The following is a 13605-nucleotide window of genomic DNA, read 5'->3' as shown; positions in this document are numbered from 1 at the left end:
AAGATTCAGTTAAAGTAACAGGAGTACGTTTGGTAATTCTATGCTCCTGTTTTGCAACATATGACGCCATAAAAAATTTTACAAAACAAGAAAAAATATAAATTTAAAGGATACGTAAGCTTATTTTTGTAATCTGTTTGTAATTTTTAAAACCATTTTTAGAAATTAATATTTTTGTTAATATACAGTGTGCCCATAAATATTTATCTTGAATACGAAACATAATAACTCATGATTATGCACAGATAGCGGAACATGTATTTGACCTCAAATTCATAAATTCTCGAAGTTCATAATAATATCGGAAACATTTAAAACACTTCTACATATGTCGTGACCATGCGGCAGCACATCATACACGCCATTCACACAGTGATACCAGAAATTGGATAACTTGTGTGTCACAAGGGGTGCATTTATGGAAATTTATTAGATGTTTTCGATATTCTTATAAAATTTGAGTGTTAAACATTTGAGGTTCAATGCATGATTGCACAATCTAGAGTTATCATGTTTTGGAAATCAGGGCAAACATTTATGGGCACCTTGTACTTTTAAGAAATATATAAAATCGCTTGCCAGATGCGGACTTACTTCCCGTTTTGAGCTTACTTTGTCCCAAGAATAGTGCCATAAATTGCAGAATAAAATTATTCACTTTAATAGCTAACAACAAGTCAATTTACCACTCAAAACAAATAATTCAGATGTTAAAATCTTTAAGTTTTTATTTATAGTCCTTTAAAATATTTCGAATCATAGGGCTTAAAATAATGAATCAGTATAGATTTAGAACCTTTGTGATGTTCAAGGTATAACCACGCTTTAATAAATCATTCTCAAATTCAGACAATTTTATGATTCGAGAAAATACCGTTTTTAATGAATCAGGATCAATCAAGGCGTTACAGTGCACGTTCTTCGCACAAAACATATGCTAAAAGAATAAGTCGAAATATTTATGCATTTTATGTCTTTTGATAGGTGGCGCATTTATTAATGGTCAAAAATTCATCTTTTAAATTCAGAAATTGAATTCAGAAATGCAGCACGTGAAGCATTAGTGGATAACAGCGGAAAAGTTATTCATTTGAGTTTCATATGAAACTCGATCTTATCAAGCTACTTGTTAGTAAAAAGAGAGAAACGGTATTCACTGATTAGTAAAAGGAGGTTTGGAATATAAATACAAAAGCAAATAAATTTATAGATGTACTAGCCTTTAGCAAAAGTTTTATAAGAATTTATAAATAAATAAATATAATAAATAATACGTGTGATTATTTAAAACGATAATGTGCATGTGGCAATAGGTTAGTTACGTGTCAAATGAAAAAATGATGTTTAAAACTTATAATGTTTTAAACTTTTAAAATTCACCTCAGATAAGATAATTCTTGCCACGTTTTGCGAAGAGTGTTTCACATTAACTTAATGCTTAAGTACTCTTCGAAACTGCCAAGTATAAGCCACACGTAAATTATAACGTTTTTAGATTTTTATTAATTTATTATGTATTTTTACCAGTAGTTAGTTGCTTAACACAAATGGCTCAATCCGAGTTCGAGCAGGCTGACTGCATAGGCGTTTTCGTAATTTTTCCCTACGTGTAAATGTCAGTTTCATTTAAAAAGTACTTTCCCTCAAGCATATATCCTACATTTACTTTGTCATAATTGTCTGAATAAATGAAGAATACATTTTTATAATGATTAATAATGTCTGGAAAAGCATATTCAGTTATGGATTAGCACATGGCACTACAGGATTATATATGATTTCGAAATTTGAGCTTTCAGCACAGGAGCTGGAGAAGATAGCCTGTACAATTATTGTATATTCAGCGATTTTTAAACTCGAAGAAAAACTTAACTATTTTAAATAGTTTTATCTCCGGGCTACTAAGCTACTAAGGAGCCAAAACTAGGTATCTAAACTGCACACACATGTTCTTTTGTGTATATATATGTATTATTTGTAATGCAGCTGGCAATAAAATGACAAATATTCTTATGCTATGCAGAGATCCGAAAACGATAAAAAATACATAATACAATAATTTACCGTATATACCCGCGTATAAGTCGATACCGCGTATAAGTCGACCTCCCCACTTCGACATAAAAAATTCCTAGAAAATAAAAAACCCGCGTATAAGTCGACCCCCCACTTCCGAAATCGATCGAGAAACTTCGAAAAAAATTTTTTAAGTACTACATTTATTCAAAATTATCTGAGAAACAAAAATAAATATACGATAAAAAATACCATGGTAAATAAACAAAATCAAAATCCTTCAACGTCCGATTCATGGTCAGATTCGCCAAACATTTCATAGAACTCTTCTGTCATCATTGGCTCGTCATCATACATATTTTCAGTCTCGAACTCTGTATTGTTACAATCAATACTTCGATTCATTTCATCGTCATTTTCATGCAGGATAATTGGGGAAAAATGATCATATATAGTAACCTTCTAGAATTTGTTCCGGAAAAGATTCGCGTACGTAAAATCTATCTGCATTTTCCCTTTTTATAAAAGTTAAAAGAAATATTCAAAACTGTTCAGTTATTGCGTGGGCTATTTTCTTTTAAATTTTTGACGTGTACGACTGTTAACAAAAGTATTTCATGAATGAACAATAACTATTATAAAGACTTATACGTACGTAAAAACTATCTGCGTTTCTCTTTTCTTGGCGTGTTGGCGAAACTTTTTTATTAGTCGATATTGATCGGTTGTTCGGGGGCCGAAAATTCTTTGGTTTAATCGAAACTTACTCTAGTTAAAATATGGAACTCTGTGATTAGTTCGTCACATAATTTAAGTCATGAAATTACTTCAAGTAAGTGACTTATTTTATAAGTCGTCCAATTTGAGTGCGGGAAGAAAACAACTGCATTATATAAAGAAATTTTTGAACTTCCGATTCTTTTAATTTTTTTATGGCCGCGCGTATAAGTCGACGCTCCACTTTGAAGTCTTTTTTTTTTGTCCAAAATATCTCGACTTATACGCGGGTATATACGGTACGCAGAGAAATCTGAAGTACAAAGAAGAATTAAACAAAACGAAAATGTAATGGATAAAATTCATAAATAAAGAGGAAAAAATACTGTCCTGAGAAAGCGCTGAGTAGACGAGGAGATTCCCAGCGTTCATGAACATATCATTGCAGCAAAGGAGTCAAGCAGGTTTTTCAACTACCTGGAATCTGTAAAGCTGTGCATACAAAGAGTCATGCTTTGTAGTAATGTTTTTTATGTAATTCTCGTAGCTGGGATGTACATTGCATTACAAATAAAGAAATAGAAGCTTGACAACAAATTGTTCATAAAGGGCGAGCGTTTAGATAGGTAAAAGCAACTTTAATCGTCTCAACCTCACCAACGAATGCGGTCTTGTCAATTCCCAGAGAAAGATAGTATGAGAAATGCTCACAGAAAATTCCGGCTTCTGCTACACCATTTATATCAAGCTCTGAGCCATCAGCAGAGATATGAAACCTAGCATTGGGAGGAAAACGATTCCAAACCCGCGCTGAACAACGCTGAAGTACAATCTTGAGTGTCTGAAACATGGTTCAAAAGATCCAAAAAGTCATTTATAGCTTCCAAAGGGTTAGTGCGTGGTAATAATGGCTCAATCGGAGTCGAAATCTTAAGTATATTACAGGAAGCCCTCCTGAGATTTCAGTATGAAGAAGCAAAGGCCAGAATTAATCCAAGGTCCAGTATGCGGTAAACATATAAATTTTTGATAAAGCTTTAAAGCAAATTCATATTGTATACTCATTTCATACTGCATACATCATTCATCGATATATAATAATAAGGAGTCAATAGGTGTAGTCTTGACAGCACCACATACTAGGCGGAGGCATTATTCTGCAAGCGTACCAGTCTATTCATTCCTTTCTGACAGAAATGAGTGGAGCATTGCAATAAATCATTATGGTTTTTATGAAGCTCTACAAGCAGCAAGACGAATTGAAGTCGTACAACCCCATCTAACTCTCGCGGAACATTTGAGCAATGGCATCCGCCTCTCAGCCTTTTGCTGATTATCATCAATATACAACTTCCAAGTGAGTTTGTGATTAAAGGTTACTACTAAGTACGTGGTGTTCTCACTACACGGGAAGATTGTATTGCCATAAAATAAACTTAGGTGTAAACTTTGGTGGCATAAAGAAGAAATCTGATAAAATATTTTTATATACTAACAATCATCGAACGTTTCACATATTTCTTTCGATTTGTATTTAGGACTAGATGTCCAAAAAACTAGATCGTCTGCATGCATAAGTACTTCAGTATTTTCTTCAATGAGGGACCACATTAGGTCATCAACATGCACCTCAGACAGTAAGGAATTTGACACAGCTGCCTGAGGGAGGTCGGTATGTAGAGCCCTGAAGCCAGATTGTGCTCCATCGTAACGAGCATTTACAAGGCGTTGGCCAAGAAAATCACTGAACCACCGGAACCTAGTTCCTGATATATGTAATATTGGCTATTTTATATAACAACTTTGCTTTCCAGAAGGAATCAAATGCATGTTTAAAATCCACAGAAATAGCGCCTTCGATGTTGCCCCTTATAAAGACTGTTTTTAATACTCTGTGAAAAAATGGTTACATATTCTTCAGTAGATCGTTTTTCCTAAAACCAGTTTGTGCAGGGAGTAGAAGGTCCTTGGTCTCAAGATGCCATGGTAGCGCCTGCTTACGACAAGTCTTTCTATTAATTTTGCCAAGAAACAAGTCAGAGCAATCGCCCTGTAATTATCAAAGTCAGATGCCGATATATCTTTTTACTTCCTTGTACGAAGTAAAAAGGAAGTATTGTAATCGCGAAAATTTTCAGGTATCATATCCTTCAAATGAGAGATCAGGAGAGCAGGGTGGCAGAACAGCATTAGTGAATTAGCGAAAGCAAGAGAAAGTTTAGTATATGAGGAAAAACATGAGGACAAGCCTGCAGGTTTACTATGCCTCGTCATGATTCATGACCTTTCTCATACATAGATTATGTAAGACTTATATAAGATTATGTAAGACAAATAATTTACAATTATTGCAATAACAATAATTTCTAAATGAACTAACTAATAAATTAAGACTATAATTTTAAATCTTTTTCGAATAGGATGCCTCAAGTGTGGAAAGGAACATTTATTTCCCAACTGGATTTCGGTAAAATATCTACAAAAGTTCAATAAATGTGTCTGCTTATCTGCAAGTCCGAAAGTGCTGACGTCAGTGAAGATGAAGTGTACGGCCATCTCTACAATGTTTAGAAGAAAGAAAAGGTGTTTTAAATCATCAAAGTGAATTAATGCGTATCTGGTGCTTCACAGAAGTGTTATCATCAAAACTGTGGCTACGATTGTGAAAGGGAATTAGTTAATTAATTCCATCATGTGCTAATCTTTAAGATACATACAGCTTCGTCACTCTATGTGCGCAACTTGGAATCAACAAGTCAACTACACCGGAATCGTGCCAAAACAAGTGAGTTACAAGTTTTAAATGTTTAAAGTCAAAATCCATTCTTCGAAATTTAATCCAGCATATGCGGTGATTTAATAATTACAACGTAATTCAACAACGATATGAAAATGAGAAAAATCGAATGATAGATTTGCTGCAAGTGCTTAAAAATGAGATCTAGTGCCAGCCTTTCAAAATTAATCCAGTACGTAGCAGTTTTTACGGCCATGACTAAACGTTAATTGTTTTCATCTTGTACCAAAAGTACAATTATATATATATATGGGAATATACTTCTGTTTATAAGTAATAATGGCAGCGCGTTCATAGCAAGATCCCGCGACCATTTTCGACAGACGAGACACTAAACGGGAATGATGATGAAGTTTGGAAAACCAAAGAAACTCTGAATTTTTTTTATGATGCGATTCCGCTTAATATGATATTATTCTATTATTATGATGCCATAGACAGATCTTTCTACTTATTATTTTCTTCTTGTTTCTTTTTATGTGTTATCTTCGTGTTTCGTCATTAAATTACTAAATGTCAACTACCGTTACCATCAGTGGGTCCGAGGGTCTCCCACCCCACTTCCCCTAACCTTGAGAGGACTTTCGGCTCAACATATATTTAGAGTGTCTCCATGTCGCAAAGACACTATACATTTACAAACATTAATGCCTTATCCGGGATTTGAACCCGGACCCTTCGTTACCGCAGTACGCTGCTGCATTCACTACACCGTCTGGATGGCACACAATATTTAGTAAAACTTATTATGCTCACACACTATATTTTAAACACTATAAATATTAACCCATAATTATTAACAGTACTGTACGAACTAATTGTGAAACTTAATAGCATTAATTTTAATAATTCTATTACAAAATTAAGTAAATAAAATACAAATTAAAATTTATTAAAATTTCTCATAAGCAATTAATGGTTTAATTTCACACTTTTAATATATCATCAACTAACTAGAATCAATCACCTGTAACCCTCCAGCCGACAGAGGGTTCGCTAAGAAACCTCATATTTCCGAAAAGTGCAATGAGAAAGAAGTATTTTTTATTTTAATGCCAAAATCACCATGGTAGTTTTCACCTTTATTTATGTGCTTTTAATAAATGCCTTTAATTTCTTGTCGAAATTTCAAGATGCAAGTAAATGTACTCTTTTAGATATGTCACGAAAAGTATCCTAGACCGCATATATACAGCCTTGCCAATCAGAAGGATAAATTATAAATAACCGTCAGTTACAAATGAGTGATTTTTGTTATACGCAGAATAACTAATTGAGCTTTCCTGCTTTTCGTGGCTACAAAACCGTAAGTTTCATATCTTAGCTGGAAGAATGCAGGGTAATTATTTTGCAAACAGTCAATAAAATAGTAACTTCACCTTTAACTAATGGCATAAAATGTTCGTAATTCTGCCCATGGTTTTTCATTCCGTGTAAGAAACCTTGTTACACAAAATGCAAAAACACGAGGATTATGCAGAGTAAGGGATGTAATTTTACGCTTTGTATAAATAAATGTGTAAAACTAATTCGGCTGCTTTGAAAAAGAATGGAATAAGTATAGATTAGAGTTAACTAAAAGTGATGTGTGTATGTAAAATCCTGAAAGACGTTTTTATAAAGTCTTTGGTAATTATACACTAACTAATTTCAAGACACATTTCTAAACTTCTTGTTCGACAGAAGTATTTCTTTTTAAAGTCTTTCGTAAAAATTACCTATGCTATTAATGCAAATGATAGTTCATAAATTTTGCCCTTATTCCTAAAAAAATTTAACATTTAAGTATACGTATCAGAGACGTTACCTTGGCTTAATTTACTTGAATAGAATGAAAGAAAAATTATGAGATATCATTAAGGCCAGAAATAGCAATTATGGAAAGAAAAAAGTGAAAATATTGAAAGGGAAAGGAAACAAAAAACTAAAAATGAAATGAATTTATTTACTAATGTTTCAGACACCGAAAAAAAGTCTGCAACTGGACTAAGTATAAAAAAAAGCTTCTTAACATTTCAGTTTGTGAAGGAACATAAAAAAGATATGCTCACAAGCAAATCTTTGGCTGTTTTCGTGTTTCAGATGTTTATTCAGAGGAGTTAAATGGGCATTACCGGCTTACTTTAATACCTTAATTCTTGGAGATTTTCTGTAACAGAGAGTTTCTTAAAAGGAAATATTTCCTTTGATTGTAACATCTATGAATGGTTTTATTAATTACATCATATACTCACTGCTCAACGTTGAACTTGCATCATGAAGGGAAGACTGTGAATACTGAAAATTTATAGCATCGATAGACTTGTTGGTCAAATGCAACCCTTGAAAAATTCAGAAACAATATATTGAAGTCATCGTAATTTATTCAATATAGAATATGACCTTCCAGAGCCTAAATACACCCACTTTTAAGCATTGACATGCTATTAATGAAGGGGTTAATTATTGTCTGAGAAAAGCTCTGCCCCACTACAAATCTTTCCTTTTAAAATAGCCGAATAATAATGTCTCCCATGTCTTATAAAACAAATAAGCCCGGAGATGCGGCAGCTCACGGCAACGCCTCAAATTCAAACAAGCTATTCTCAGTAGCACGAAAAATGTGCGGCCAAGCGTTTTTCTGTAATAAAAAAACTCTTGGTACCCTTTGCAGGCAAAGCTGCAGCACCGAAATCGACCCACCAGTGGCAGAGTGGTAAAGTCGCTGAACATTGGTAGTAGAAAGGGCTCACTGTGTGGGCGTTTTCGTAATTTTGCTCGTGGATAACGTGTACGAGCCGTTTCCCTTGGAAAGACCTACGCAAAGGCATCCATCCCGTGAGGCAAATAGCCCTCAAGTGCTTTGCCATAATTAAATAAACCAAAACAGTCCATGATTATATCAAAAGAACGCTATGTTAGCAGAGATTCAGGATCTAGAAGATTTTGCCTACCATACATTATGTCTACAAACAACATTTTCCAGAAACAGTTCTGTTATGACGTTCTCTCATGAAGATTATTATTGGCATGGGCCATATAGTCTCCAGACTAAGTTTTGACCATCACTGCTTCCGAGATCGAAGGGAACGCATTGTTAAACAGAATAGGCCTCCATTTCCGCCTTATGTATGCCTTGTTAGCCATTGATACTAGTGGCATTTAACACTAATGATCCATTAAAGTCTGTCGTTAGTCGTCTGATTCTCAAGCCAGTTCATGCTAGCGGCTTCTGATGGCTTGTGTAAACAAAGTTGGGTGTCTTGAATTTAATATGCGATATCGAGGTTGTAAAGTTTCAGTTGTGTAGAAGTCCTTCAGATCCTGCTAGACTGAGAAGCGTATTATCCCTTCGGCTGCATTAATATGACAAAATCATGAGAAGGTTAAAGTAAGCTTTTCATTAAATTCTTAAATTAAACAGAAGATACCACTTATGCGTACAAATAACTTACGGCAATTGGATGTATTTAAAATTATATAAGTTCAAATTCAGATTCAAGTAACGTAGTTGGAGGCTACATAGTTTGAACTGTTGCGCATTTAACGTCAGCTAGCAATATGGCTAAACCCGGAATAATCTCTGGAAGATCTGACGATAGTATGTAAACTGCAAGCCAAGCTGCCAAAAGATGTTGTTAAGTCATTAAGACTATTTAACTGTAAGATTACGTCATTTTTTCTCTTCTTGGCGCCTTTCATGGCGCAGATGTTCATTACAGCAACCCTGTAAACGCTTACTCAGTTTTATTTTTTATTGCTGTTGTTGTTAGTAGTAAGTCATCGCTTGAAAGATGGCACGCATTTGATTAAAGTTGTCGAATAAAATATTTAGTACAGTCCACTTCTAGTTAATTTGAAATTGTTGTATAACAACGCACGCATCGCATGAACAGATGTAACTCTAAACCATCTAAAACCCTCGAATTAAATACTCAGCTGAATAATTAGAATTCTGAGGAGGACTACGAAAAGGAGAATTTATAATAAATGTTTCAAATCGTAATAATTGGTTAATTAACATAAATGACTTCACTCTCCCTGGAATACATGTCGCTCTTCTAATCCGATGATCCGTTCCACTTGAAGCTTGTGCTTATTATGATATTTGCCGGTCTTAGAATTCAGCGTTGTTTCAAGGATTACTTTCCTCTCCGTCTGAAGCATTCTCTGTCCTTTAGCTCTGATAAGTGGTATGTCTACGAGCTCAAAGCCTGGCACTTCAAGCCACATAATTTAATTCAGGTGCACTCGATAACGGTTTCATGCTATTTAATGCAGCTACATTTTGGTGAAGTTTGTAGTGTTGCAGCTTCAGTGTTGAATGATGCATAAGGTGACTTTTAAAACAATTTCAGAGTCGTATCTTTTATAGATTTCAAGCATTTAGCTTACGTAGGAAATGAGATCAATTTACCATTGCTGAGCTTCGATGTTTCTTATAGGTGTAATGATGCTTTCCAATAAGCGAAAAATTTAAAGATTTAATTTCATAATTTGAGGATAACGGATAATTTCCATCACACTGCAAGACACCTTTTTAAGTCACCGTATAAAAGTTTATCGTTAATTTATTTCAGAAGTTGAGGCAGCTAGAAAATGCGAATCAGCATATATTTGGACTGGTTCTAATTTCAAGGGAGGAACACTTTAATGATTTTCGCACGTGTAGTTTGCGAAATCGTAATTAAATATTCATTTAAAGGTTTATTACTTTCACTAATAAAATTCCATTCATTTCGAGGCAGATCTTTTTCGAATACATAGCATTCTTGCAAATCAACAACGACTGTTCTGTTAAATTATACTTTCTGTAGATTTAATTTTGTATGTCAGTTTTGCATTTTAAAAGCATTAGTAATTTTGAAAGATCCTGCTTTTCGCCACAGAAAACGATCCTTTTAAAGTCCTTTGTATATGAAAAGCTCACAGCGCATTAATTTGCCCGTTACATTTAAAAGCTCTATTATTTCTCAAATATGCTGCATCCGCAAATAATAATTTACATTTTGCTTAAAGAGTTAATGAAGTTTTAAGTAATTCTTGTTTGGAACATTCAGATGATCAAGATATGATTACAACATTTCCGTTATTTGTCATGCGAATTGATATAACTTTAGGTTTACTTCCTTATCAGGCTACAACTTCGGAAATTCCTTTATTTAATATATGTGTTAATATTAAGCTTCATTTATATTTCCTCCTCTTTCTTGTTATTATAGACAGTTTCATGGCGGTGATAGTAATCATAAAGATTCCACAATAGTACTCTTACCTGGTGAAGAGTTCCACGCTGAAGAAAACATATTCTCCACTGTCTACCATTCCGAGGTCATCAGCAGTTAGCATTATTTCCCGAATGGAATCAGGAGAAGCACACATGACGATAACTGTAAAAAGAAAAACACATAATTCACAATTTATTGAAAACAATCGCATTATGCAATTCCAATTTATTTATTTATTTTAAAACAACCATCGCAGTTTAAGTTAATATTTTCCAGGAACCCTTCACTGCTTTGAAAAGAGAATTTTGAGAATGTTTAATTTGCATTTTTGGATACGGTATGTAACTATGCATGTACTCTCTTTGGAACAAGCCACCTGACCTATATTGTAGCTTCCCGCACCAAACACACAGAAGACAAAATTAACCTTTGAATTTGAATTCACCTGTTATCTCCCCTTTCTTGCATACACTGATTTCTAAATCTGACATTGAATTTCATAATAAGGTTTTCGTGACCCATTTCACCACACGTTCGCTCTGCCGTTACATAGAAATAGGAAATTTGTTTGAGGTGCTGGTGGGACGAATCAATTATAATGACTGATGTTAGCTGCGTTTTGATTAAGTTGCGCATTAACTGCAACAGAACAGAAACCGTATTAAATACAAATCTACACAAAGCACTATTAATATATCATAATAACAAATTCATTATCAATATTTAATGTATTTAGCAATTATTCAGAGAGTAAATGTAATTATTTTTCACATTCTGAGAGGATCTTTCTAGACGCAAGAATCTGTCTAGTCGAGAGCTTCAGAGCGTTCTATGTACTTGCATTATTTGAAACATTTTGCAGACTAATTGAGTTATGTACGATCTTTTAAGTTTTCAGTTGTGTTGTACATCCACAAATTCTTTATAGCCAAACACTTCCAGTTTTTCATTGCCTGAATTGGACTGTCGGCAGCTAGGACTGTGCATAGTCTCTTTTTGGTTACTAATCATCTCTGATGAGATACGACGTGTGAACGTTTACTCACGATATGCTTAATTGCCACTTCCATGACTAAGGACTTTACCACACTCTTACTGAATTAGGAACTTTTATGTGTTCGAAAGTCTCTAGTCTAGTTATACTGGAATGGCGAAAATAATGGCGGGTACCCGAGAACAGCGTCTGCATCGCCCCTGAGCCGAAGATGATATCAAAGGAGCTGCAGAATAATTGCTTGGTCAGCCCCATAAAATCGAGAGTATTTCATGACAAATTCGCTAAAATGTCTTGACACTGGTCGTGAAGTTATGGCTTTTGTAATATCAAATGGAGACATTATTGAATAAAATATTGCTTCTGTAATGTCAGAACGTGTCGTCTCACACCTCGTAACAACTCGAAGATTACGACTGGAGAAAGGACCGCACATGCGAGTTTCGTATCTTTGTGTGGTCCGTCCATAGATGCTCTTATTCTTCGAGCAATTCATTTATACGACACTTTGACAAAATAACTTAATACTCTGCAAGGAATTGCAGTTTTACACTGCTACCCGTCTTCCATCACAGACATGGGATATAATAAACATTCCAGATCTTCGTTTCTTTCAACTTTAGATTATATAAATGAAAATATTTTAGCTTCTGTTATCTTTTTGACTTTCAACTAAAACTAGTTCCATCATTTTTAAATATTTTCAACAATACCATTTTCTTGTATTCCTTAAATATATCAATAAAATAAAAATTTCGAGTGTGAAAAATGAAATACTTGACCTTCATTCAAGGGTGATTATGTTAAAAAATGTTCCTTTCTGAGATGAATGTTAGCTTTCAGAGACAAAAATTATTGTTTATAAATATTTGCATTTTAAATATCAATTTCTCAGAAGCATCTAAAATTCTCTTCTGGTCCAACAACGTGCAGGATCATAACTATCTTCGATTTCATTCTTTTTAAGCAACTAAAAAAACTGTTCCGAATCTCTTTCCTTTGATTTCATTTTGTTCCTTTGATCAAGTACTTCAACGTTCGCCCATAATATTATAGTTTCTACTAATATTATTAGCAATAACAACAACATTTTGAAAAAAAAAACGAGCAATGGACTGCAGTTAGCAATATATTTTATGTTAAGTTTATGCTAAACTTTTTCTTTAGTCTAATATTATAAAGCACAAGATTGTTTATCCTCAAAATAAAGAAATATTAAATAATTACAAAACCAAAATTGATTATTATAAGATGAGTAATTCTGTTCAAATAGTTTAATTTTAGCATGAACTGTACTAACAAAATCTATTTGCTAATTTTTTCCTTCTACTCATAATAACATTTTTAATTTCAATTCTGATGTATAAAAAAAATAGCAATTTTGAGTTAACGCTGATACAAATATTTAAATAAATAAACACCTAAAAAGATTTTTAATACTAATTAAATATCTGGATTCGTGTTAATAATCAGGTTGATACGAATTAAATTTTATACTCTCTATATTTACCGGTTATGGGAAAAGAGGAAGATTGCGCTATTATTTTATTAAATACTCTGAACAGCTTATATGTTTATTCATAAGAATTAGAATTTTATTTTATTTCTGAGAAATATAAAGAAACGTTGAAATGAATTTTAGGATTATTTTTATATATTCTAACATAATTATTTAATTTATATCTTCCAATTAGCTGTTTATCATTTGAAACTTTAATTACAGTTCCAATCTCTTTTGTTTGAATATCTGAATTACATTGTTTCACTTTCTTGTATTTATATATTAATTTATATTTTAAAAATATTTATCTAAAGCATAGGATATTTGCACACATAAATTTACTGTTTTATTAAATCCTTGGTTTTAACGACTG

General features: G+C 33.3%; 1 protein-coding gene across 1 annotated transcript in view; it reads right to left on the bottom strand.

Moving 5' to 3' along the window:
* The window catches only part of LOC118189270 (atrial natriuretic peptide receptor 1-like), a 184839-nt gene extending 173921 nt beyond the window's left edge, over window positions 1-10918 (bottom strand). The window contains exon 1 of the mRNA XM_085816715.1: window positions 10785-10918. Coding sequence (XP_085672841.1) covers window positions 10785-10891 — 107 coding nt within the window. The 5' untranslated portion in view covers window positions 10892-10918. The remainder of the gene's footprint in view (window positions 1-10784) is intronic.
* Window positions 10919-13605: the final 2687 nt, after the last annotated feature.

The sequence above is a fragment of the Stegodyphus dumicola genome, chromosome 5 (assembly GCF_044657685.1).
Source record: "Stegodyphus dumicola isolate Sdum_Otavi_A_Nest chromosome 5, ASM4465768v1".
NCBI classification, from domain to species: Eukaryota; Metazoa; Arthropoda; class Arachnida; order Araneae; family Eresidae; genus Stegodyphus; species Stegodyphus dumicola.
This window is presented reverse-complemented; position numbering and strand designations above follow the sequence as displayed.